Source organism: Anthonomus grandis, chromosome 5 (genome assembly GCF_022605725.1).
Source record: "Anthonomus grandis grandis chromosome 5, icAntGran1.3, whole genome shotgun sequence".
Classification (NCBI taxonomy): Eukaryota; Metazoa; Arthropoda; class Insecta; order Coleoptera; family Curculionidae; genus Anthonomus; species Anthonomus grandis.
In genome coordinates this window covers 17704274-17729442 of record NC_065550.1, presented here as the reverse complement: position 1 = coordinate 17729442, position 25169 = coordinate 17704274, and the positions used below count along the sequence as shown (strand labels likewise).

The following is a 25169-nucleotide window of genomic DNA, read 5'->3' as shown; positions in this document are numbered from 1 at the left end:
CCAAGATTAACAATCTGGGTTCTACCTCTGATGAATCCCGAGATCCACTGAAGAAGAGGCCCCACAATACCTAAAGCCCTAAGCTTCTGCAAGAGTACCCCATGGTTAACTCGATCAAAAGCCTTGGAAAAATCTGTATATATTGAGTCAACCTGAAGTCCCTTCTCCAAGCAGCGGTAGAGGTAGTTGACATACAGCACCAAATTAGCATCAGTAGATCTGCCTTTTATAAATCCAAATTGCTCAGGATTAAATAAAGATTTAAAACTCCAGGCAATCCTATGACTGACCAGACAGTCAAGCAGCTTTGGCAACTCAGATTGGTTACACACAGCCCGATAATTGGAAATTTCATTTCTACTACCAGATTTAAAAATGGGTTTTAGAAAACTTCTCTTCCAGAGAGTGGGATAAGAACCAGTACCTAGAGATTTGTTAAAAATGAACAGTATTGGTTTCATAAGAACACAAACACATTTCTTTAGGAAGAATGCCGGAATCCCATCTGGTCCAGAGCAGAGCTTATTCTTAGAGGAAGTAATAACCTCATAAACATCCTGTGTTGACAGAGTTAAAGTGCTCAGACAAATTGATTTATCAAAATCAAAAGATGGTATGTCATTGACTTGCTCATCCGAATAGACAGATGAAAAGTATTTTGCAAACATATCCGCAGTATCCGAGATATTCATACTAATCCTGTTATTGTATGTCATTCTGGAGGGAAGACTAAAACCAGTTCTTTTATTTTGAATATATGACCAGAAGTACCTTGGATTGCCAGCGAGATTCATTTCCACCTTATTAATGTATTGTTGATAGCACAACTCTCTTAAGTACTCACATTGTTGTCTCAACAATACAAATTCATCATAATCCTGCTGTTGACCACTAATTTTAAACTTTTTGTGAATTTGTTTCTTTCTTATGATCAAACTGCGAAGCTCTGAAGAAAACCAAGATGGAAAAGAAGAACTTTTGTACCTCTTTAGAGGAATAAACCTTTCCATTGAGGAGTAGATCACATTATAGAAAATTGAAACTATGACATCAATAGATGTCTCTCCCAAAAACAATTGATTCCAGTCTATCCCAGCAAGACAATCGTTAATTGCTATGTAATCTCCCTTACCAAAATCATAAAAATATTCCTCATATATCATATCATCAGAATTTTCTGCACAACAAAGGTCGAAACTAATTATAGTTAGTAATAATATTATTAATATTATAAGTATCCTTAACTAAAGGAGAGGTAGAGATAAAAATAACATATATTTTGCATTTGAATGTTAGTTAATTACTGATTAAAATAAATTACTTAACAGTTCATAGTGCTTATCTGGTGAAAATGAAATAAAATATGTTTTTAATTAATGTTCTTTACAATATTGAACAAAGAATGCCAATGTACACCTATAATCTGTGTGTAGTAAAACAAATAAGTAATTAAATGAAAATAAAACAAATACCGACATAACTATATAATAGGAATGAGTCATCAATCAACCAAAACAAATAAAATTCGAAAACCATGTAACATAAATCACAAATCTTGTCATATGAACACTGAAATGTAATTCACTTAATTTCATAAAAAATTACATGTAATTTGTAGATATTTGTAATAATCTTTGTAGAACTACAGCATAAATTAGTAAATTCTTTGAAAAGCATCATATTTATTTTTTTACTAAAAATATACTTTGAACATGTCTAATATCATTTGGAATGAGGTTTTAAACTTTTGGTCCAAAGTATTTTAAACCTCAGAGCTCTTGTTTTCATCAGAAAAGGTACCCTAACAGAATGTACTACACCTGTCTTCGCATAGTGTGTCTTTGATGCAGTGTAATGACTGCTCTCTGAGCTGACATAATTTAGGAGTTTTGTACATAAATGTGAGCACTGCATTTTCCAAAAATAGTTCTTTATCATATTTACTCTCAATTCTGATGATTCACAGGAATCTTAAAATAGACCATGCATTTATGAATTAAGTTATACTAATAACATTTATACTAATAACCTTCTGACCCCCTTAATACCTGTTAACATATAAGTAATTGAAAAATATTTGTGAATGATTTATTTTCATGTGACCTTGCATCTAAAATATAGTATAATAAAAGTAGATATATGTAGCTAAGTATTTTTTACAGACTGTCGCGGTGACATAGCCCCTTTCACCCTACACTACCTAAAAACATCAGGAATGGTAATGGAGGCACCACCATCTCCCCAAAGCGTAGGACGGGAGTTTGTCAGACAATATTATACCCTTCTCAACAAGGCTCCGACTCATCTTCACAGGTATGATATTTATTAAGCACCATCCCGGAATATACAAATATACAAAACAAACTTTTTTTAGGTTTTATAACCACCAGTCATCTTTCATCCATGGGGGATTGGATCCTAGTAGGGAAACTATCCCCGTGATTGGCCAGAAGCAAATTCATCAGAAGATCCAGCAGTTGAATTTCAGGGATTGCCATGCCAAGATTACTCAGGTCGATTCTCAGTCGACTCTCGGCGGTGGAGTAGTTGTCCAGGTGACTGGAGAACTCTCCAACGCCGGACAGCCGATGAGAAGATTTACACAGACTTTTGTTCTTGCATCTCAAAGCCCTAAGAAATATTACGTTCATAATGACATCTTCAGATACCAGGTATTTATTTAAATATGAAATTTCAGAAAGATGGTATTTTTATTTTATGAAAGTTAGAGATTTTTTAACTTGGAATGAATAAATGTAGTAGAGTTTAAAAACCTTTAAATGTACAAAGTGGGAATTAAACTAAAGCTTTTATCAACACACTATCAAGTATACAAAATTAATCATGTAATGCTAAGCAACCTGAAAATTAACTATTTAAGTTTACAAAAAAGTATGAAACACTTCTATTATTATATTTGTACTTATACTGTAATCTATTGTTTTATTATGTTTAGCTCAACTTGAGTTAAAAATTATCGTTCATTGTGTAAAAAAATTTATATTTTAAAGCCTATAAAAGGTTAAAATTTTAAGAAGTCAGCTTGTTTTAGAAAAAACACCCAGACAATACAAATAACAATAACTTTTGTTATTTATTTAATATGAAATATATTATTTTTTTGTGATCTAATTACCTGTATTAATTTTGTGACTTCTTGTGAAGTATAGTTTCATTTAATTTATTAATATGGTAAAAAAATAGTTGAGAAATGCTAGTTTAACTGTAAAAAAGACAGAGGTGTTTTATTTGGTGTATCATCCACACTGACACTTGCACATTCTAAATGTGTAGTAATACATATAAGAAAAGCCATTCCTTAAAAAAAATTCCATATGTAAATATATTATTAAAAACTGCACATTTACCTTAGTCTATGTATGTCTGTAATTTTTTTTTAAAATTTACTCTGATCTTGATTATTGTGTCCATTATTTATATACTGATACTACACAACTTCATTATTTTTTGAAAGAGTATGATTCTTTAAATGTCAATGATTCAAAGTTATGATTGATATGATATATATTAATGAATATCTTCCATGTCACTTTTTCATTGGTATGACTCGGAAAAACTGTAAAATGCTATACGTACGGTATTTTATTAATACAACATAATCAAACCCATCAATTTTCTGAATTCAGATGTCTAAATATGAATATCATAAGGAACAAATTCATGAGGAAATGCTTCTATTTTTAAATATTTGGAGAAAATGGTCTAACAATATCTAAAGATAATGTTTGAAAGGTTTTACTCATATTACGCGATCTTGTGTATGAATAATGTTGATTTTTTTGTATCCTCAAATTCATTTAGAAAACATACATAGAACACCTTGTTAAGCAAATTGAACAGCTATGATTGTATCTGAACTATTTAAATCATTTTAATTTATATATAATTTCATTCAGTTCAGTATCTCTGTTGATTACGCATTTAAATCTAAACATATATCTTAAACAATTATTTTTTCATGCCATGAATTTGTTCTGCATATGTGTCATTCTTTTTTTTGTCAATCCTTTCCTAGGGCTAATTTATTTCCAGTTTAGAAGTATGCCATTAGAATAAATCTGCAAATATTGGAACAATTTAACCATTATAAAGCTTACCAAACTACTGATCAGCTATACTAAACTGAGCAAAATATAATTATTAGAAATATATATAATTATAGAAATGTACTTATACATGTAATAAAAACCTAAAAAATGTGAAAAAAACATGGGGAAACTAAGAAAGATGTAAATAAAAATTGAAAAATAAATTCAATAATTGAAAATGATGGAGAAATTTTTCAGGATGATAAAATATGTATAAAAATTTTTGATTATTACTTCAATATCGAGTCTTGTCAATCCAATAACTCAATAATTATGTGTTTGATAAGTCTGCTTCATTTATTTATTTGTTTGCGGGTACAGTGCCCACTACAAAGTTTTTCCTTATACTATAATTACAACAAGAAAAAGATAAAGAACATAAACATATAAACACTATGAAAATTGGCATAGACTATGTGGGCATATTAAGTAAGCAATAAAAAGGGCATAAATATTTAAAAAATCAAGATGACATGATAAAAAGTCAACTAGAAAAAAAAATAAGTTGACTAATTAAGTATATAAATTACAGATTCCATTTTATTTGGTTGACACTTAAAATACCTACTTGCATTTGATTAGCTGATTGCATGCATTATGCTGACCATAATGTGTCCTATAGGATTCTAGGTTAAATGTGCAGCAAGGAACATTTATACTAAGTGAAGCCAACAATTCTGGTGAATAGGTCTGATTGTTAAGAAGTTTATATATATCGAACTATAACTAAACGATTAACCTGCTCATAAGTTTTACGTGTAGCACTCAATATTGGGAGATTCAGACCATATAAGATGTCATCATCTACAAGCACATCTATGGGAATCTTCAGCGTATAACCCACATATCTTAAGAACATTATCATTAAAGATAACCACAGATCTTTACTAGAACCTTTATTACATATTATAAATCTAGTTCTTAAAACGTTAAAACGGGCATCTACCCCAATATACTGTATTATAACTCCAATATTTTATATTTTTTTAATGGTTTTGAATCGAGCACATTTAGCCACAAGTTCCAAGCGGAACAACAGCATTCATGTTGTATGATGGCTCTTATCTCACAACCACCTATACACCTGTGTCTCAAACAAATTAGAAAAATTCGTTGGTTCACTTACTTATCTAAAAACTTATTTCTAACTCTCTATAATATAGATATCTGCTTATATCAATTATTTTAATATCTTCATAATCATCATATTCTTTTAATAAAAATTAAGCAATATAGATATTGGAGGAGGAGTTGGCACTTCTAGAATCCTATTTAACGGATCGCATTCAACAAAAGAAATGTGAAAATGTGGTGCGCTGCAGGGTGTGGTTCTGAGGACAATTTTACTACCCACAGATAGCTCTATTACACTACCGCTCAAAAATATTTGCCCACATATGACTGTTTTAAAGTTATAACTAAAAATAATAAACCCATCAGTTATTCTTATGAAACGGTTTATTTATAACAAAATGAATACATTTTTCAATTAATTAAATTTAAGAAAATCAAATTTTGGATTCATCTACATGTCCGCCTCGATTTTTAATAACAGCTTTACAGAGTTTCGGTAGTCTTTTAATTAATTTGTCCAAAGTTTCCTGAGGTATCTTGTGCCACTCTTCTTGGATGATCCTCCACAAGTCTTCTTTTGATGTCGGGCATGATTTTCGCACTTTTCTATCCAGTTCATCCCACAGTAATTCGATAGGATTGACGTCCGGTGATTGTGGGGGCCATACCATAACTTTCAGAAGATGTTGCCTTTGTAATTGACCTAAATATTGATATATATATATAATATATATATATGACCACACAATTTCGACGTGTGCTTGGGGTAATTGTCATATTGAAAGATGAAGTTTTCCCCAATTATTCGAGTACCAGAAGGAAGTACATTGTCACTTAAAATTGTTTTGTAACCCTCTTTTCGAAGAATTCCCTCTATTTTAATTAGATCGCCCACTGCAGATCCTCCGAAACAACCCCACACCATCACCGTGTTTAACTGAGGCCACCGTACAGTTCTCAGCGACCCTTTCATTGGCATAACGGCGAACAGAAACTCGCCTCTTCGTTCCAAAAACTTCGAATTTCGACTCGTCACTCCAGAGAACTTTCTTCCAGTCATCAATGGTCCATTGTTTGTGTGATGTGATTTTCAGTAGCGGTTTTGATACAGCTAAACGTCCTTTAAGACCAGCATTATAAAGTCGCCGTTTTACTGTCGAAACACTGACCGCTTTTTTACGCTCCTTGTTGATTTTTGCTGTGATTTCAGGGGCGATAAGGGCGATATGCGTTTGCTTGTAATTATAATATTTAAATCCTCCTTTAAACTTGTTGCCTTTGGCCTTCCCGATCGAGGTTTGTTGCTAATAGTCCCTTCTCTAGTGAATTTCCTAACATTATAATCGACAGTCCGTCTCGGAATTCCCAAATCCGTCGAAATTTGACGGTTAGTGTTTCCAGCCTTATGAAGTCTAATGATAATACCTTTTGTTTCTACCGCAAAGAAACGGTGGGAATCGTCAATAAGCAAGCAAAATCATTTACCAATGTTACACAAAATCAATTCTTGAAGACTAAACACCTTTAAATGTTTCAAATTGCATCGGAAACGAGCTGTAAACAGATTAGTTTTTAGAAGTGCGTATTTTCACTACATTGTTTGTTATTTGCAAGACTATTTTTAAATACTCAGTGTTTTTCAACGAACCATAGTTGATAGCTATGCTGTTTAAGCATATATGCAATTTACAAAAGAGATACAATCTAAATTTAGGTATGAAGATAAGATTTTTGTATCTAATTTAAAATATTAAAAAGAATACATGGTAGGCAAATACTTTTGAGCGGTAGTATATATGTTATGTCGATTACTCTGTAATTCTGGTAAAAGCCAAATCATGATCAGAAGCAGAAATCTTGGCAGAAAACTATATTACATTGGTTAAATTGTGACTGGATCAAAATTTGTTAATGCCGAATAACACAAAAATTCACTTACACTTACTATACCTTCTGCAATCACAAGTCATAATCACGCCTGCCTTGTTATCCAATTGGTGGATTGTAATTCTAACTCTTAAGATCATATCTGTTAATTTAGTAAAGCACCCGGGAGTTTATATTGACATGAACTTGAAATACAATTTGCATATTGACTATGTAAGTAGAAAGATAAAAAAAACACGATTTATAAAGAGAATTTATGCCACTTAAACTGTTAAAGGTAGTATATATCAAGCTCTAGTAAAGTATCTCTTGAATTATGGTATAAGAATCTGATTAATTAAGAAGAAAAAGAGTCCCTTATTTGAGTTTATCTGTGGAAAGTGAGGTGTCAGAGCCATAAAAGAAGTCTATTTAAGAAATATACTCAATTATATTAAAACTAGTAACACTTATAAAAGTATCCCTCTGCAAAATAATATTACAAGATCTGTTACAAATCAACATGTTTTTTAAAACATTGTGGTCGTTTCGGCTTGTCAGCGGCACATTTTACCGGTGCATTGCAGAATTATACATAGAAAGAAACTGTTCAATATTAGTGTTTTATTAGAGAAAGGATCGGAAATAAATGTGAATTAATTTTGTTAAAATTTCCTAAAATGAAGAGTTCTATAAATGTTGTCCACAATGGTTACCATTTTTTTTTTACTTTCCAAGTGGTTTTTTTTGTATCATTGCCAGAATAGCTTTATTGTGATGGTAAAATTCATTAGATGTTCAAGTATTGTCCGCAATAGTAAAATATAGGGCGATATGGTGTATGTAGTGCATAATGTTGTTACAGGATATTTTGCAATAGATCTTTTTTTAAGTCACTTGTGACTTAGAATACTGCGCGTATGTAAAGTGAACTCTATATTTTTATTTATTTTTAATAAATTTGAAATCTGAGAATAATTAAGAATTATACAACTTCCTGCGGGAATCATTGTTTTTTTAAAAGCATATGAATGGATATGAATTTAAATTGTGTATCAGAAAACGGCTCTGGTATGATGTATAGCAAGTGCGCCCCAATTTTTAGAAAAATATTTACGGTATCATATTTAATTTTAAAAAAATCAGTTTTTTCTTACAAGTTTACCATACTGTAGTACAAAATCTTTAGTTTTACATTACTTTAGTTCAGGATTTTAGGTTAGGGCATTTTTGTATATAAACTACCATGAGGAAGAATTTGCAGTTAGTTGCCTACCAATTATTACTAGGTTAACACTATAATAATATATCTATATTATTTATTGGTGAATTAAAAAACCGTAAATTTTTTATTATTTTTTAAATATTAATTACGGTTCATCATCCTTAGGATGAAATTATTTCTGACGAAGAATGTGATGGTGAGATCAGGTCCGAAGTTGAAGAAGAATGTCTGGACCGCTCGTCTTTAGTTGAACCCCAGCCTTCCCTTGGACAACCAATCGCGCCTGCACCAGGACTTCCCGTTTACGCCGCTACTGTACCTTCTGGAGCGACCGCTTTGCCTTCAATGAATGCTCAGCAACCGGCCGCAGCTCCTCATCAACCTTCTCACGTGCTTCCGCCCCAACAGCCTCCCCAGATTAATCAGACCTCACCGCCGGTTACTTTGAATGGACATCCTGATGATTGGGCACTTATGCAAGGTAAGAGTAAAATAAGTTAATTTAGCATGTTTACAAATGAGAAGTGTTTAAATCTATGTAGTAAAATGTTTGACACAAAAAAAATAAAGGCTATTTCGGCATATTCCTAAAATTATTTCTGATATTAATACTTTTAATTCCAAACAGATTAAAATATTTATTACCATTTTACAACTTCCGATCACCAATTCCTAAACATTCTAATTTTGTTTCAGGCTCCATTCTTAACAAATATTGATATGTGTGATATGAGTTTTATGCATTTATGGCGTCGGTTTTTTATTAATGTATGGGTTATTTTATGGTTGGTCAGTGACATTACCCGTTCTTTCTTAAATATAAATTATTTACAATTGAGTATCTATAAAAATAACTTTTTAAAATGGTTGGCTAAAAACTACTATTCTAATATATGCAATCAGCTATATTTAAAAAAATTTTGTATAGGTTATGTAAAAACACGCCATAAGTGCAGGTCTCTCAATAGGGTCGCGAACGATTGAAAAAAACATAATTATGAAAATGATCAAAAGAAATAGTTGGAAATTACTTCTAAGTTTGTAGATTTATCGTTAAAAGGTCGGACCACTATAGTTCTTGTTAAACACATCATGGGAACATTTCAGGAAAATTTGCTTATATAAATTTTAAAAGAAAGACTGTCATCATATTTTTTAATATTTTGTGCATCTTTTGTAAAGTCATTTAAGGATGGGAGAAGGGGAAAAATCTATAAGTTGAATTTGAAGTGATAGTTTTGAACATATAAAATGTAAATCAAAATTTATAAAAGACAAGAAATGCAATACAACAGTATTAATACCTCTAATAAGTATAATAATTATTAAAAAATAAATAAATTAACGTCCCTCCAATAGATGTAGAAGTGAAGTATAGCGGGTTAAGGACAGAAATCAAACCTCAAGATTTGAAATTAGCCGACGTTTCGACGTTTATTTACGTCTTTTTCAAGACTGAAAAAGATACAATTGGTACAAAATGGTGAAAGCAATAGTTATTAATATAATAGTTAAGAAACCACCAAACAAAAACACAAATAAAACGGAGACCAAAGCATAAAAGTTAAAATTAAGATGACTTACCAAATTTACATTAGAGGTTTACGTAACAATTAAAACCTAATAACATCTCCATCATACATACACCACAGATACGATTGTTATACATTAAAATATGCAGCAAAACCATTAAGTAAAACCAAAAAAACACGCAGTATAAATAAAATAAAATTGGCTTATATCACAGATTGATTCACAATAAATAAGTAGTACGTATAATAATTATAGTAAAAAAAAGTTAAGTACTTTACAGTTTGGATTTATACAGCTTTAAAATGTGATTATATTGTGTACTTAGGCCCTGAGTATCGGTTCGGTGATTAACAGAATTATGCAGTTGGACGTGTATCATTTCACTGATATTGCGTTTAAGATAGTGCCTCTCTCTATCAACTATGCTAACATCATCAAAATTGAAGTTATGCCCTGTGGAAAAGTGATGCTGTGCTAAAGCGGTCTTATCTTTTTTGTTCATATTTATGACTCTACAATCATATTGATGCTGATATAGTCTGTTTTTTAAATGCTGCCTAGTGATACCTATATAACACTGTTCACAATTACGACAAGGTATACGGTATACCAAACCTGAGCTCAACTCAAGGGGAGTACGATCTTTTAATTGGGAAAACAATACACTGCTTGAGTTTATGTTGTAAAAAGCCAGTTTAAAATTGTAATTTTTTTCACGGATATGTCGTTGGATTTGTTCTGAAAATGATTTTACATATGGAAATCTGAAATATTTTGTTTCTTTATTCCTTACCAGTTGTGTATCTGTTAAAAGTTTTAAATTATTGATAACTCTATTTACTAATGTTGTGGGGTACTTGTTATTTCTTAAAAAACTTTTAATTTTCATTGTATTAGATTCATGATACTTCGGGCTACTCAATTTATAGGATCTAAACAATAGGTTTTTAATTATTCCTATTTTGTTTGACATTGGATGTGACGATAGGTAATTAATTACTCTGCCTGAAGATGAAGGTTTTGTGTACCAATTAGTTGTTAAAGTCCCATCGGTGTTCCGTTCTACCATAATATCCAAAAATGGTATACAATTATTATTTTCTAATTCCATGGTAAACTTAAGCTTGTCATGATAATCATTAAAATGATTTAAAAGTTCTTTTGTTTTGTTAGATGGGCACGCCAAAATTGTGTCATCAACATATATTTTAATAAAAGCTAATTTAAAAGGTAAATTAGGAACTATGTTACTTAGGAGTTCGTTCATCACCAAATTTGCTAAAACTGGGCTGGCAGGGTTGCCCATAGCTGAACCATCCAGTTGGAAGAACTGACCACCGAAAGAAAAATAACTGCTATCGAATAAATATTCAATAATTCTCAGCAAAAGACTTTTAGGTATATCTCTGTAAGCGAATATAGTGCCCCATTTATTTTTTATAATATTTAAAACTAACGATTTAGGAATATTTGTGAACAATGACGTAACATCCAAGGACACTAAAATATAATTTTCTGGTATTGACACACTTTGTGAGAATTCTACAAAATCAAAAGAATTTTTTATGTTAAAACAAAAAGTTGATGTAACTTGGTTTAGAATACCATGAACAAAGACAGCTAAATTATATGATGGAGAATCAATACAACTTACCACTGGTCTTAAGCTCAGGTTTGGTTTGTGTGTTTTCCGCAAACAATAAAGTTTAGGAAACACACTATTATTTGCGCGTAACTTTCTGAAGAATGACTCATAATGTAATTGTTATCTAATAATTCTTTAGCGATTTTATTTGCTTGATTTTGAAACCTCATAGTAGGATCAGATTTTAAGGTTTTATAAGTATCGTCATCACTCAATAAATCACGCACACCAGCTAAATATTCATTCTTATACATGACGACAGTAGAGCCACCCTTGTCAGAGCGCATAACAACTATTTCAGGATGTTGTCTTAAAAAATTCTTACATAATGCAAAATCTTTTTTAATTTTATTCAAGTATGGTTGTTGATTAAAACAAGAACCATTTGTAGATGTTATAAAATTGGTTAGACTATGGATACATTTGGACCTTAAATTTTCTTATTCTTCTTCATTTAAATTTAATGATTGAACACAAAATTCTAAATCCTTTATTATAGTGGGTATTGGGACCTTATCCCGATTTACAGGCAAAGAAAATTTGGGGCCAGCACCTAGGATTTTTTTAACTTCATTCCGTAAGTCAATATTCGTATAACTGTAAAGAAAATTATCATATGTACCCAGTTCAAACAAAAATTGGCTACTACTAAGTGCAGTAATTTTTTTGATATTATTTTGTTTGATAGTTTTAAATATTTGTTTATATTTGTTAGTACACGTTTCATTAAAACTATTGTATATATGTGTAGGTAACAAGCTATATGCTTTGGTTTTAACAATGGTAAGTTCGTTTTCTAACTTAGTCAATTTCCAAACCGTACTCTTAATTTCCAAATTTAGAACCCTTTTTTTTTAAATTCAATAAAACATTGTCAACATGATTTATATACGGGTGTTTATCTATCTTTAAACTGTTCAGACAATGCATATTATTTTTTATATGATTTGGAAATACCTGCTTAGTCCTACATTGTAAAAGAAATATCCTGCGATTTTTAATTGCTGCTAGCTTTTTATTAATATTTATCCAGTCGAAACGTCGGCTAATTTCAAATCTTGAGGTTTGATTTCTGTCCTTAACCCTCTATACTTCACTTCTAAATAAATAAAGACTAGATGAAATGCATCTATAATCACCAATTTACATACTATAAAAGAGATAAAAACAAATAGTAAAATTGCTAAAAAATAATTTCATTAACTTACAATCTATCATTAAAAAAATTGTCTTAGACCATTGAAGGGCTAGAATTAGTAAACAACTTTGTTTGGGTTCAACATGTGCATAGGGAAAGGGGGGGGGTGTTTTGTTTACAAACATATTCATTTAACTTTGAATGTTAACTTCTTTATAGAGTATCTTATCATATTTTATGAAAAAAAAATGCTTCATATTTTATTATTTTATTAAAGAGGAATAGTATTGTTTTGCGCCTGTCAAGTGACAAATATTTATGATAATATAAAGTGTGTTTTTTTTGCCATTTCTACATAAGCATTTTCCATCATTGCATCAGAGATGTTGCAAGCAAACAAACTGCCCATAGTTCCACGGCAATGCTAATTCTAGCCTTTCAATGTTCTAAGAAAATTGTCAAGAGAATAATGAGCCATAGTCAACAATAACATCCTAACCTGCTTGGGTAAAAGTCTTGCACTATCCAAACTTGAATTCTAGAGGAACATGTTTGTTTGAACATGATGTACTATATTCATTGTCATTAAAATAAGAATTTCAGTCAATGTTAAATTTATTTCAGAAATAAAGAGAGGGCTGCGGTGCTCTCTAAAATCAAATCCACATAAGTATGTTTAAGCTCATTTTTGAAGAAGAAAAATTGACTGCATTAATTGGTTGCTCACAAATTTCCAAAATTGTACCCACACCTTAACTGGGACTCAATTAATGCAAAATATACCTGTAGAAATATCATGTCCCAGATTTAATTCTAGTATTCCTTACGGCATAGCATGCTGATGCAAGCTTTTTTCCTAAAGTTGTATGTGATAATCAAATTTAACCTGGTATCTTATTGGAACATTGTTTAAGGCTACATTTGTAACTGAACATTTAAAATTCAAGATATTGGTTTTTCCAATATTAAATATTAATCTGTTTCTATTGCATCACTCCATTATTGCTTTAACATTATGATAGTATTCGTTAATATGTTGGTATTGGTATTCGTTTCCAACCAAAAGGTATCAACAAACAAATGATTCATTAATGTCAATAAAAGCCAGATCATTTATATATAGAAATAAAAGTGGCCCAAGTGGACTCACCCTTAAGAAATTTCATGCTTAATGCTTTTGATTGCCGTTAGATCACTTAATCCCCTAACAAATTGTCGCCGATTAGTCAAATATGATTGTAGCCACTTTAAACTGAACACTCTAAATTTGTAATGGGAAAGTTTCTCCAGCAGTTGTTCCCAATCCACACAGTCAAAAGCTTTGGAGAAATCTCTCTATTTTTAACAATGATGTATAGTTTATCCAGGAGATTAAATATTGCCTCGCAAGTATTTTTATTAGTTTGGAATCCGAAATTACAAAAAATCCATTATTCGTTTTTTTACAATTTTTTCTATTATTTTTGACAAAGTTGGGAGAAGTGAAAAAGGACCATAACAAGATGGGTCTTCAGTATTACCACCGTCTTTATTATACAAATTGTAGGCATAAGCCTATGACTATAACATTAAAAAGATCTTCTGATTTATGACTATTTACATAATATGTACAATATTTGTTGTGACTCACAACACTAGAATAATATCAAAATGGACATTGTTGGTTTAAGTTATAGTAGAAAAGACACCTAAGAAAATGTCCAAAATAAGAAATATAAAAAAATATAAACTCTTGCATTGTTTTGAAAAAATCGAAAAATATAGATAGAATCACGGCTACAACTAGATACAACATCTAAACTTTATATGCATTCTGTATAGACCTTTTAATATGTGTTACGAATGAGAGCTTGTTGTCCAAAATGCAATAATCGCGAGATCTTTTATTTCCGTTAGTCTCTTCAACACCGTAAAATCAATAACATAATCAAATAAAATACGGTTGTGTGACCTAGGAAACGAAATTGAATTACTTCAATACATTCAATTCTAAGCCATTTAGATTGCACCATTCACAAAAGTTAATCAAGTCTTTCTGCAATAACTGACACTCAAAAATGGATTTAATAGGCAACAATAATTTAAGATCATCAGCAAATAACAAAAAAATACAATTATTTAACATTGGTATATCGTTAATAAAAAGGTCAAAGAGCAACGGTCCCAAATGAGATCCCTGAGGGGCGCCAGAGGGCACCAGGAAAGATTCAGACAGAAGATTCTTTAGTTTTACTCACTGGAATCTCCCAAGCAAATAGCTCTTCAGCCAAGCAATTATTTTCATGCCAAAACCCAACCGTGCATATTTAGCAAGCATAAGAACAAACTTTACTCGGACAAACGCCTTCGAGAAGTCAGTATATGCCGCGTCTACCTGCAAATCTCCTCGTAAAAGTACTTAACATATAGTCCTCATAAGAAATTTGATAAAGAAAGATTGGTAACAGTCGAACGACTCGGTTGAAAGCCGTGTTGGTTATCAATAATTTGGTTTTTACAATGCCAAGTCAATTCTTGTGTAACCATTTTATCTAGGAGTTTAAGCAGAATTGACTGAATAGTCTGCTCCATTTTATAAAACCAATGCCAAAATAAGTTTATTGTCGAAAGATATCATCACATCTTATTAATAAAGCATAATACAGTCAAGTCCGCCTATAACGAACCCTTTTATAACGAACTTTTTTTGTGGTATTCACAGCGCCAAACCCGAAGTTCAAAACTCCAGCCTATGGATCAAGTAATACATTTTTTAAATTGTAATTACAGAAAAATTGTTCTTATGAAAATGTTAAATGCAATGAACACAAACAAAAATTACTCTATAGACCTTTTAGATGCCATAAATGTTGTTCATATGGCATGGCAAAAAGAAAGGATTCTCAAGAAAGGAATTTGAATATGAGTCAGATGATGACATATAGTGGAAGAACAAGTTAAGGAGAAATTTCCTAATTTCAATTTTAGCGAATATGCGGAAATCGATAATAATATTAAGGTTACAAGAGAAACTTAACGGATGATGGAATTGTGAAGTCAATAACTTCAACTATGGTTATAAGCGATGAAGAGGAGGAAGGTTTTATTAAAAATAATAATATAGATGTTCCTGAAGTGACAATAAATGTGAAAAATCCATAATTTTTTACGGCTACACTTTGATTTTTACGTTTTGTGTACCAATTAATTTCTCTATTCATATTTAATTATTAGAGAAAAACTAACTAATTTATTTATTTAATAGTTAAATCACTGATCTAAGAGTCACAAACCATCCTCAAAAATATGTTTATAATAAAATGTACATAGTACGTTTAATTTAACAAGAAATTTTATTTTATTTATACATCCATATATTATACCTCCATTATCGAAACATTTTTCAATATCTTTCCTAAACATTTTACAAGAACTTCTAATTTCTTCAATGGAAATTGAATTACAAGCATCTCTTTAATTCTTTGTTTTAGTAATTCCCTGTCATTTAGTAATGCCTCGAGATAAACAATTTGCTTGAGCCGGCCCCATAAATAGAAATCAGAAATGGTTAAATCAGGTGACCTTCGCGGCCACTCAATTGGGCCGCGTCCTCCAATCCATTGATGCGGAAAAGTTCTATTCAACCATTCTGCTGTTGAGTGCGCTGGACAGCCATCGTGTTGAAAATGAAGATTTATTCTTTGATCAACTGGTAAAGAATCTAAGTATTCTTAAAAAAATCTTTCCAAAATTTGAGGATACGTTTATTGATTAAGAGATCCTTCAATAAAGTATGGTCCAAGAATTCCTAAATGGTAAAATATAGCCCACCATACGTTGAGTTTTTGAAAATATTGCCTCTTGCCATGTATTACAAAGTTTGGCGTTTCATTAGACCAAAACCGACAATTTTGGGATGAAATTACACCATTTGTCGTGAAAGAAGATTCGTCCGAGAATTATTATTTTTTTATGAAAAACCCTATTCTCTAAAATTTTATCGCCTAAACCAAGCAGAAAATACTAAAGGGCGCGCTTCATCTCCCTCTTCTAAAGTATGCAAGTATCTTGGTTTTAATATTGTTGGCATGGTAAATTCTTTGTAATTCAGATTTGCTTATGTTTAGCACCGCCGCGCCGTCCTAGCTCTCAATGACATCCGAGGGTTCTCAGAAATTGACTTCAAAGCACGGATTGTAGCAGCATAGTTGTCATCGTATCTCTTTTTCTCCTTTTTTTCATCTCAACACTACTCGTGGCTTAAAAAGGTTTAAAGTCGTCTGGCAGAAGATCTTGTTACTTCGACTTGCGGATATTTTTCACGAAAAAGGTGCAAAAGTTTACTTTAACGTCATACTATTTCCACTACTTAATTTGAAATTTTTCTGTAAATTCTGATAATATTATTACTAACTATTATAAACTTTACAATAAGATAATGACATAAGTTAAATTTTTTTGCACATAACTTTGACAGTGACAATGTTTTATAGTAGCTGCCACAAAAACTCATAAATGCGGCAGAAAAGAACCCTATATAATAAGCGGCATGCATTCCATGAGAAAAAAATTCATACCGATTGTAAAAAGATTTAGTCCAAGGGCAATAATTTTTAAAATAATTTTCACTATTTTAACTATTAATATTTATTTGGTTTTTGTTTAAACTTCTAAAAAAGTGAGAATTCGGTATTCAGGCATAATTTTGCATTCTCAGCAACTTTTTCTTAAAATTTTTTTTTTTATATCTTGCCTAGAAATACTACTTTACCTACTCATAAAATTTAAAAAATGCTCGTATCAAGGCATGCTTGATTTATAATTAAAAATAAAGTTTTTGAATATGACATTCGGAATTCAGTTTTTAAGTTCGAAATTGGGTTTACCGTCTACATCGGAGTTTTAAGTCGAGTCCGGGAACTAAAATATGTATAAAATACGCACCAGGTGATAATAAATATTTACTTAACCGATTTACGGCCAAGGATAGAAATAAAACACATTATGTGAAATCAAAAAAGAAATAAATCTGCTACTTTCTGAAATAAGTGGTGTTGCGTAAACGCATCAACGGCCTATAGTGTTAAGTGATATTGCCGAAATCAGTCAGCGTGTAAATAAATAGTGCAACGCTCACAAATATAAATTATTTGACTTGTACATACACGACATCTTCTTCGGGAGTCAGTCCTACTGATTACATGTCCAGAGTGATCAACCCTCACTTCACTGGGTGGTTCTAATGGAAGTGGTCTAGCGACAAAGTTCTTTGTTTTTAATAAGCGTACGGCGATGAATGATTTAAAATTCAGTTATGGCATTTTATTGTTATTCACCGTGTTGTAGAGTTTCCAGGAATTGACAAGAGTACTGTCTATTGTATTTTTAAATAGTGGCCACCACCATTTCTTACCCATCACACCGATTCTATAATTTGCCACGCCATTATCATGCAAATCTACTCCTCCCATGTATATATTATATCTTGAAATCACAGCTGGTTGCGGGATTGACACTTCTTTTTCCGATTTTCTATTATATCTTTTAGCAGAAGTAAGAGGTTCTACATGATAATGGGTACTAATTGCTAGACTTGTCCAGACACACTTGTGACAGGCAATTTCAGTTATTCGGCTGGTGATGCGAGAACGCAACAGCATAATTTATGACCTAATTAGGAAAACCCTGGTTCAACTAGGCCCCGGTTTTCAATTTTATGGTGTAGTTTGGAATGTAATTAGTGTTAAAAAAATACAAAACTTTGAAAATAAAAACATTTAATAGGAGTATATGATTTTTAAAAATGTGCGGCCATATATAAGAAAAAATCCAGCTTTTTAAAAAATTCGTACAACAAAGCAAATGAAAAAAATTGTTCAAATTTGATTCTGTCACTTTTGTTCAACCTTGCGTCAATGGTACCAGCCCATATTTCAGGCGAAAAAAGCACTATTTTTTTGTAAATAAATCATTAGTGCAGTGTTGCGTATACGCATCACTGGCCATAAATGGGTTAAACTTTAGAATAACAAAATTCTCACTTGTTTATTTTTATTTTTAAGGACACATTCCTCAAACTCAACAACCACCATTGGCCACTTCTTTGTCTCCCATTCCGGCAGGTAAGTAAATTAGTTTTAATTTTGACAGATCATTTGTTGATAAATTCACGTTTTATATGTATTTTATTTTTGCAGGCATGCAAAATCAACCTGCCGAAATTATCCCTATCGAAGAACCCCAGGAAATACAGGAAGAACCTTTGGAAGAAAATAATGACGTCGGATATGGGGATGTTGCGGAAACGGAATTAGAACCAGAAATACCTCAAGGACCAGGTAATAACTAAAGAAAAATACTCCCAATCCCATTTTATAATATCATTTTATTTTAGCTTCAAATGAGCCCAAAACGTTTGCGAACCTCTTTAAAAACTCATCTGCCGGTCAGAATCAGTCAGTCACCTATCAGTCGCAGCAACCCTCTTATGAACCGTCGCCACAATTGAACAATCGCCAACCAAGTCAAACGAATGGAGTTTCTGGTAGACCGAGTGCTGGGCGACTGAGTGGAGGTCCACCACCCAATAGGGTCGGTGGGGCTGGTCCACCAAGGACTAAACCAGAAGACGGAGGTAAGTGGAACTTAATTATTTAGTATACAGTGTGTCCGTGTAAAACTTTTATTGTTTGAGTGATTTTAATATATTGGGTTTGATTCGAAAATTTGCTTTCAATCAATACTATGGTTTATACAGGGTGTTCCATAAAGACATGCTAATATTTAAGGGGGTGATTTCTGGATCCATTTTAAGAAAAAAAGTTTCTATGAACATATCGCTCCGTTTATAGAAGAACGTCATAACTCAAAAAACTGCATTTTGTAGATAAATTATAAAAACAATTCATAATCTAACCTATTATTTATGTGAAAGACCGTCACAACTTGCACTTCATAACATTACCGACAGATGGCACAAGTGTCGTTTTACACTTCATCAGATTAACTGATCGGTTATGCCGAAGAAAGACAGTTCTTACTTAATTCGCAAGAGAGACTGTTCGCTTGGTCCTAATTTTTACTACAACCATATCATAGAAAAGGATTTATCGCGATTAGAAAAAGATAACGACAAAACAAGAATTAGCGACAACTATGTAGTCGCTGTTTTTGATTTACAAGCTGTCCTGCCATGCCCCAAGGGTAATGTGTCTCTTTTCTACTGTAGGTCTAAATTAAATGTCCATTTTATTATCTATGAAATGAAAGGAATAGCAAATTAAGATAAATATTTCTGCTATGTCAGGTATGAAACTAATGGCAATCGAGGAGCAAATGAAATAGGATCTTGCTTGATGAGCTTTATAGAACATACATCAAAGGCTAGATCCGAATGTGACGATCTTGAATTGGTTTTTTATTCGGATAATTGCGCTGACCAGCAAAAATCAAGCACATTATAGGTTTGTTCTCACTGAAAATTTCTTACAAGTTTGAAACTGTTCCCAAACCATTCTTGATGCGCATGCGTAAAATATTACAACTTCTGATCGATTTGAAACCGTCTGTGCGAACAGCAAATACGGGTTGAGTGGAGAAGAAAAATAACCTCACCTTTTTATGCCAGTGGGAAATGGGAAAATAAATAAAACATAAACAAAACAAAATTTACACTACAACCTTAAAATAGCTGTATATTATTAATAGAGTTTAAGATTGTGTGATTATTTGCTACTTCAGGCTTACTCTAAAATGGTCGAGAAATTCTATTCTATTAAATTGGGACACAGTTTCATCAAAATAGTTTTGATTTTTGGGCTTTATCCTCTTATCTTCTTTAAAAGTCTGTGTCGGAATCAACAAAATTCTGATGAGATTCTTCCGACGATTTAAAATCATTTCCTTAAAGTGTTTTATTAGACTAATCCAACAACTTAAAATACAATTTTTCAAAACGAATATCAGTGACTATACAAAACGACAAAATAAAAACAACAATTTAGAGGTTATGTTCATATTCCGAAGATCGGTTTGATTGGCTACACGAATTCTCTGACACTTTGCTTGAAATAAATCCGAAAACAAGTCTGACTATCAGATGACAATCAGAAATTTGTGTAAGAACATCAAACTTTTGATTTGAAACCGATCAGAAGTTTTTGTGCGAACGCATTTTACTGTATTGCGCATGATTATTTGTCGAAAACTTGTTTCTTACTGCTGTGAGAACAAACCTTATATGTATGCTCTAAGAAAGTATCCTAGTATTAGATCCATATGCCATAAATTCCTTGTAACGGGACATACGCAAAATGAGGGGAATTGTGCACATTCCATAAGAGAACGGCAAGTAAAGCGCTACTTAAAATCAAGCCTGTTAATATTTACCTAACGAGTACATAACTTTAATTCGAACTGCAAAAAAAGTGGTAAGCCTTTTCAAGTAAAGGAGCTAAGTTTTACGGATTTTTTTGATTTAAAACATTTAAATGGAAGGATTGGAAATTTCGTTGCACAGAATAAATTAAGCGACATCAGAATTTTTAAAATTGAAAAAAATGATCCTTTAAAAATAATTTGGTTTTTAAATGTATTTATCGATTTATTTACATATGCTGCTCCTAAGATTGGGTCTTCTTGTGACGTATGCACCGTATCTGTTTCTGAGTTGTCTTTCTTGTATTTATCCTTTTCTAGTTGTTCTAATGTCAATTTTTCCAATGAACTAGCTGTGTCTGTTTCTGAATTATCTTTTCCTGGTATATCTACTAATTCCTTTTTACTTGTAGTAGGTTTTGGCGATTCTTGATGTGGTAGGTTAGGTAGTTCATTAACCTTTGGTTGATCAGCTGGTCTTAATAAAACATTAGAGATTACAACATTACAGTTTTTTATAAAACGTCGTATTCTTAGGAAGAATTTTCGGAAATGACGATCAAAGCAGTTCGAGGTAAGAGTAACATAATATCACAGACTCTTGAACCTGCATACACAAAATAAAAATTAGTAAAGGTAAGCGGTCAGATCTTCAAGATTTTAGTAAATGATGCAGGCATTCCATCATGTTATGTAGATTTTTACAATAACCTATAATAAGTGCTATTTATTGTTTGTATCCTTATTACAAGTTTTGTACTGCCTTAATAAAAAAAAAGACAAAGATTGGTTTTCATTTCAAATTTATTTCAGTGTCACAATATTAAAAAAGTTTAAATATTTTTCTTAAACAAAGTCACAATATGACGATAAAGTAAAAAAAAAATTAAATAATGCATTTTTTTTTGGAGAAGAAAGACACAAGTGTTCAGAAAGAAAGAAAGAAAATGTGCTATATTACGTAAGACAACAAAATCTTGTGTACAAGCATCCAAAAAACTAAAAAATTCCAAATTCACTTTAAATTTCAACATCTAAAACACTTTACCATAAAATTTACACACTTTACCAAAATTAATCATAACAAAACAGATTGAGAAAAAAAAGCTTCTTTTTGTTAAATTTGATTAAAAAATAAGTAAAGCTGTCAATAAAACAGAATTTAGAAGAAGTAAATTAAATTATTTATTATAAATTTATTAAATTAAATTAATTATTTTTAATTAAAAAGGTATCATTAAAAAAATCGTCAAGGGTATAATACCTGGATAATAAAAGTGATTTTAATTCATTTTTGAATTTCTTAACTTCTAAAATTTGTCTGATACATAGAGGAACATGGTTGTACATTTTTTTGCTAAGGTATATAAGTGAGTTCTTGGTGAGGGAGGATGTAGGGATTGGTAAGGGAAAATCGTTAACCTGGCGAGTCATATGACCAGTGTTAGAGGGAGGTTTAGGACATTTATGAATAAGAGTAGCTGTTTCTAAGGTAAAAAGGGAAAAAAGAGTTAGGATTTTTTGAGATATAAAGAGAGGTTTACAAGAATCTCTTAACCCAGTGGAACATAGGTATCTAACTGCCTTTTTTTGAATCACAAAAATTATGTTTAATGATCCCTTGTTGCTTAAACCTCAAAAAGGCAAGCCATAACGAAGATGGGACTCAGTAAGAGAAAAGTACACTGAACGTGCAACTACCCCTCCCAGTTCAGGCCCCGCCATTCTTACTGCAAAGCATCCAGAGGATAATTTTGATGTAAGATTTAGGATCTGATCTTCGAAGCGAAGGCGACCATCAATGGTAATACCAAGGAACTTACAGCTTTCTTTGTTTTGCAAGGGGGAGTTTTCACTAAACATAAGGCCCTGAACGTCACACTTAAATCCCATAATAAAGGTTTTGCCCACATTAAATACAAGCCTGTTTGCAGCACACCATTCCGATCAAATCTTAAGATCCTTCAAAACCTGGGCTCTAACATTATCAGAATCTCTATGATTCCATCAAATGGTGGTATCATCAGCAAACTGAACCACTTTGCCCTGCAGTTTTAATGAACCCAAATCATTTACATAGAGCAAAAATAATAGTGGTCCTAACACTGAACCCTGAGGTACTCCAGTTTTAAGGGATCTGGAATCGGATAAACATCCAGATACTGTAACTCTTTGGGTACGATTAGACAGATAGAATTCCAGCCATTGCAATGCCACACCTCTAAAGCCATAATTATTGAGCTTAGACAGCAGTATTCCATGATCTACACAATCAAATGCCTTGGATAAATCGCAAAACACTGCCGCCGCGGACTCGCCAGAATTTAAGGACACATAGACACTCTTCAAAAAGCCGAAAACAGCGTCATGAGTTCCTTTTCCCGTTTGAAATCTAAACTGATTTGCAGATAAGATGCAATTGTGTTGCAAAAAAGACAACATTCTGATTTTTGCAAGTTTTTCAACTATCTTGGAGAGGGTAGATAATATAGAAATTGGACGGAAATTACAAGGCTCACTCAAATCTCCACCCTTATAAAGAGGGATAACCACTACCTCCTTCTGCTGCTGAAAAGATGCCATTATGAAAGGAATTATTCATGGCAGAAGCTAAGGCATTCAATGAGTCAGGCAAAAGGAGTAGTAATTTTGATGATATCCCATCAGCCCCAGCTGATTTATAGGTTTTTAAGCTTTTAATTGCATCTCTAACGTCAGTAAGGCTAACAGGATAAAAGAAAAAAGAATTTGAACTGACACTTGTTGAATATAATGCAAAGGATCAATATTAGTATTCACATCCTTGAGCAATAAATGAGGAATATTGCAGATGAGGATGTTATATGTGTGGGTGAAAGAACATGCATCTTTAAGTCATAAGATTCCAATATACTTAAAAGGGATGTATGATATGATAGCAAGCTTACATCAGTGAAGTTAATATTAAAGTCACCAGCCAATATAACTATGGAGTGTATAGACAATTGGGATAATAGAGAATCAAGTTTGTCCAGGAACATACCAATATCTCCTGTGGGTGGTCTATAAACACAAAGAACATATAAATTAAATCACTTACAAAAACAAAGGGAGAATTCAAAAACCTTCTCCAACAGAAAGCTATCATACTTACTAATTTTACAGAAAAAAGCTTCAATTGTTTGTTTAACTAAAATAGCTGTTCCTCCATGTATGGAGTGTTGCCGACAAAAAATTGATCTAGGAATATAATCAGATATTAAGAAACATTGTTAGGCTTTAACCAGTGCTCAGTTAGTAATACAATATCAGGAAAATCACATGAATCAAGTAAAACATGAAGCTCGTCCATTTTATTTCTTAGAGACTGTATATTTAAAATAAAACTACTGAAACTTTTCGCATGCTTATTTTCAATGTTATTTATAGAATGTGAGTGGGCTTCATCTTCTGTGTATTTATCTATAAAAAAGAATCCCTATCACAGTCAGTACCTAGAAGTCCAGGTTGATTACTTCGTTTTATTGTGGACACATTTTTTGATGAAATGCTACTTTTGAAATGTTTTAAAATATGGGTATACAGTAATGATGCCAAATCTGATCCAAAGTTGCTGGCATGATTAGACTCTAAAATTCTATTTAGATTAATATTATTTGCTTGAAATATTCTATAGAGAGCCTTATTACTATTATAAATTACATTATGGTTTGGATACATGTAAGGGCTTGTCATCACTAAACTATTGCTGTGTAAATTTTTTAAAATATCGAATGATGAGCAAATACCATTCAACATTAAAATCAACATATCATTTTCTGTAAATTCCTTAACCATAAAGTTAAAGTTGTTCATTAATCATAAATTTCTTAATTCAAGTGTAAATCTCATGTCAGTTGTTAACCACTATACTTTGAGGTCTAAAATCACAATAAAAGCATTTAATTTATCTGCAAGGTTAAATTTTTTCAAGGAATTTCTTCTATAAACGGAGCGATATGTCCTAAACGTCTTAACTTTTGAGATACAGGGTGTTAAAGTTTTAAAAAAAATTGGTTTTTTAATAATAACTTAAACAATACTGTAAATATTGTTATGAAATTTGGTAATGTATTCTATGCATCAAAACGCATTTTTTGATGTGCAAAAAAAATGTCTGCTAGTGGCGTCCCTACAGGTCTTCCATTGAATATTTTTGGTGAAAAAAATACACTCTGTTTTTTCTTAAGATAAAAATTGTTTTTA

The 25169-nt window shown here is 31.7% G+C and overlaps 1 protein-coding gene across 2 annotated transcripts in view; it reads left to right on the top strand.

Moving 5' to 3' along the window:
* Positions 1-25169, top strand: part of LOC126736212 (ras GTPase-activating protein-binding protein 2) — a 41019-nt gene that overhangs the window by 7836 nt on the left and 8014 nt on the right. Inside the window, exons 1-7 of one of the 2 annotated variants that reach the window (XM_050440466.1) lie at positions 1877-1901; positions 2163-2313; positions 2375-2672; positions 8440-8755; positions 18632-18691; positions 18767-18907; positions 18964-19203. In XM_050440466.1, the coding sequence (XP_050296423.1) occupies positions 2216-2313; positions 2375-2672; positions 8440-8755; positions 18632-18691; positions 18767-18907; positions 18964-19203 (1153 nt within the window). In that variant the 5' untranslated portion in view covers positions 1877-1901; positions 2163-2215. Of the gene's footprint in view, positions 1-1876; positions 1902-2162; positions 2314-2374; positions 2673-8439; positions 8756-18631; positions 18692-18766; positions 18908-18963; positions 19204-25169 lie in introns of those variants that run through there. The other variant, XM_050440465.1, reaches the window with a different exon arrangement.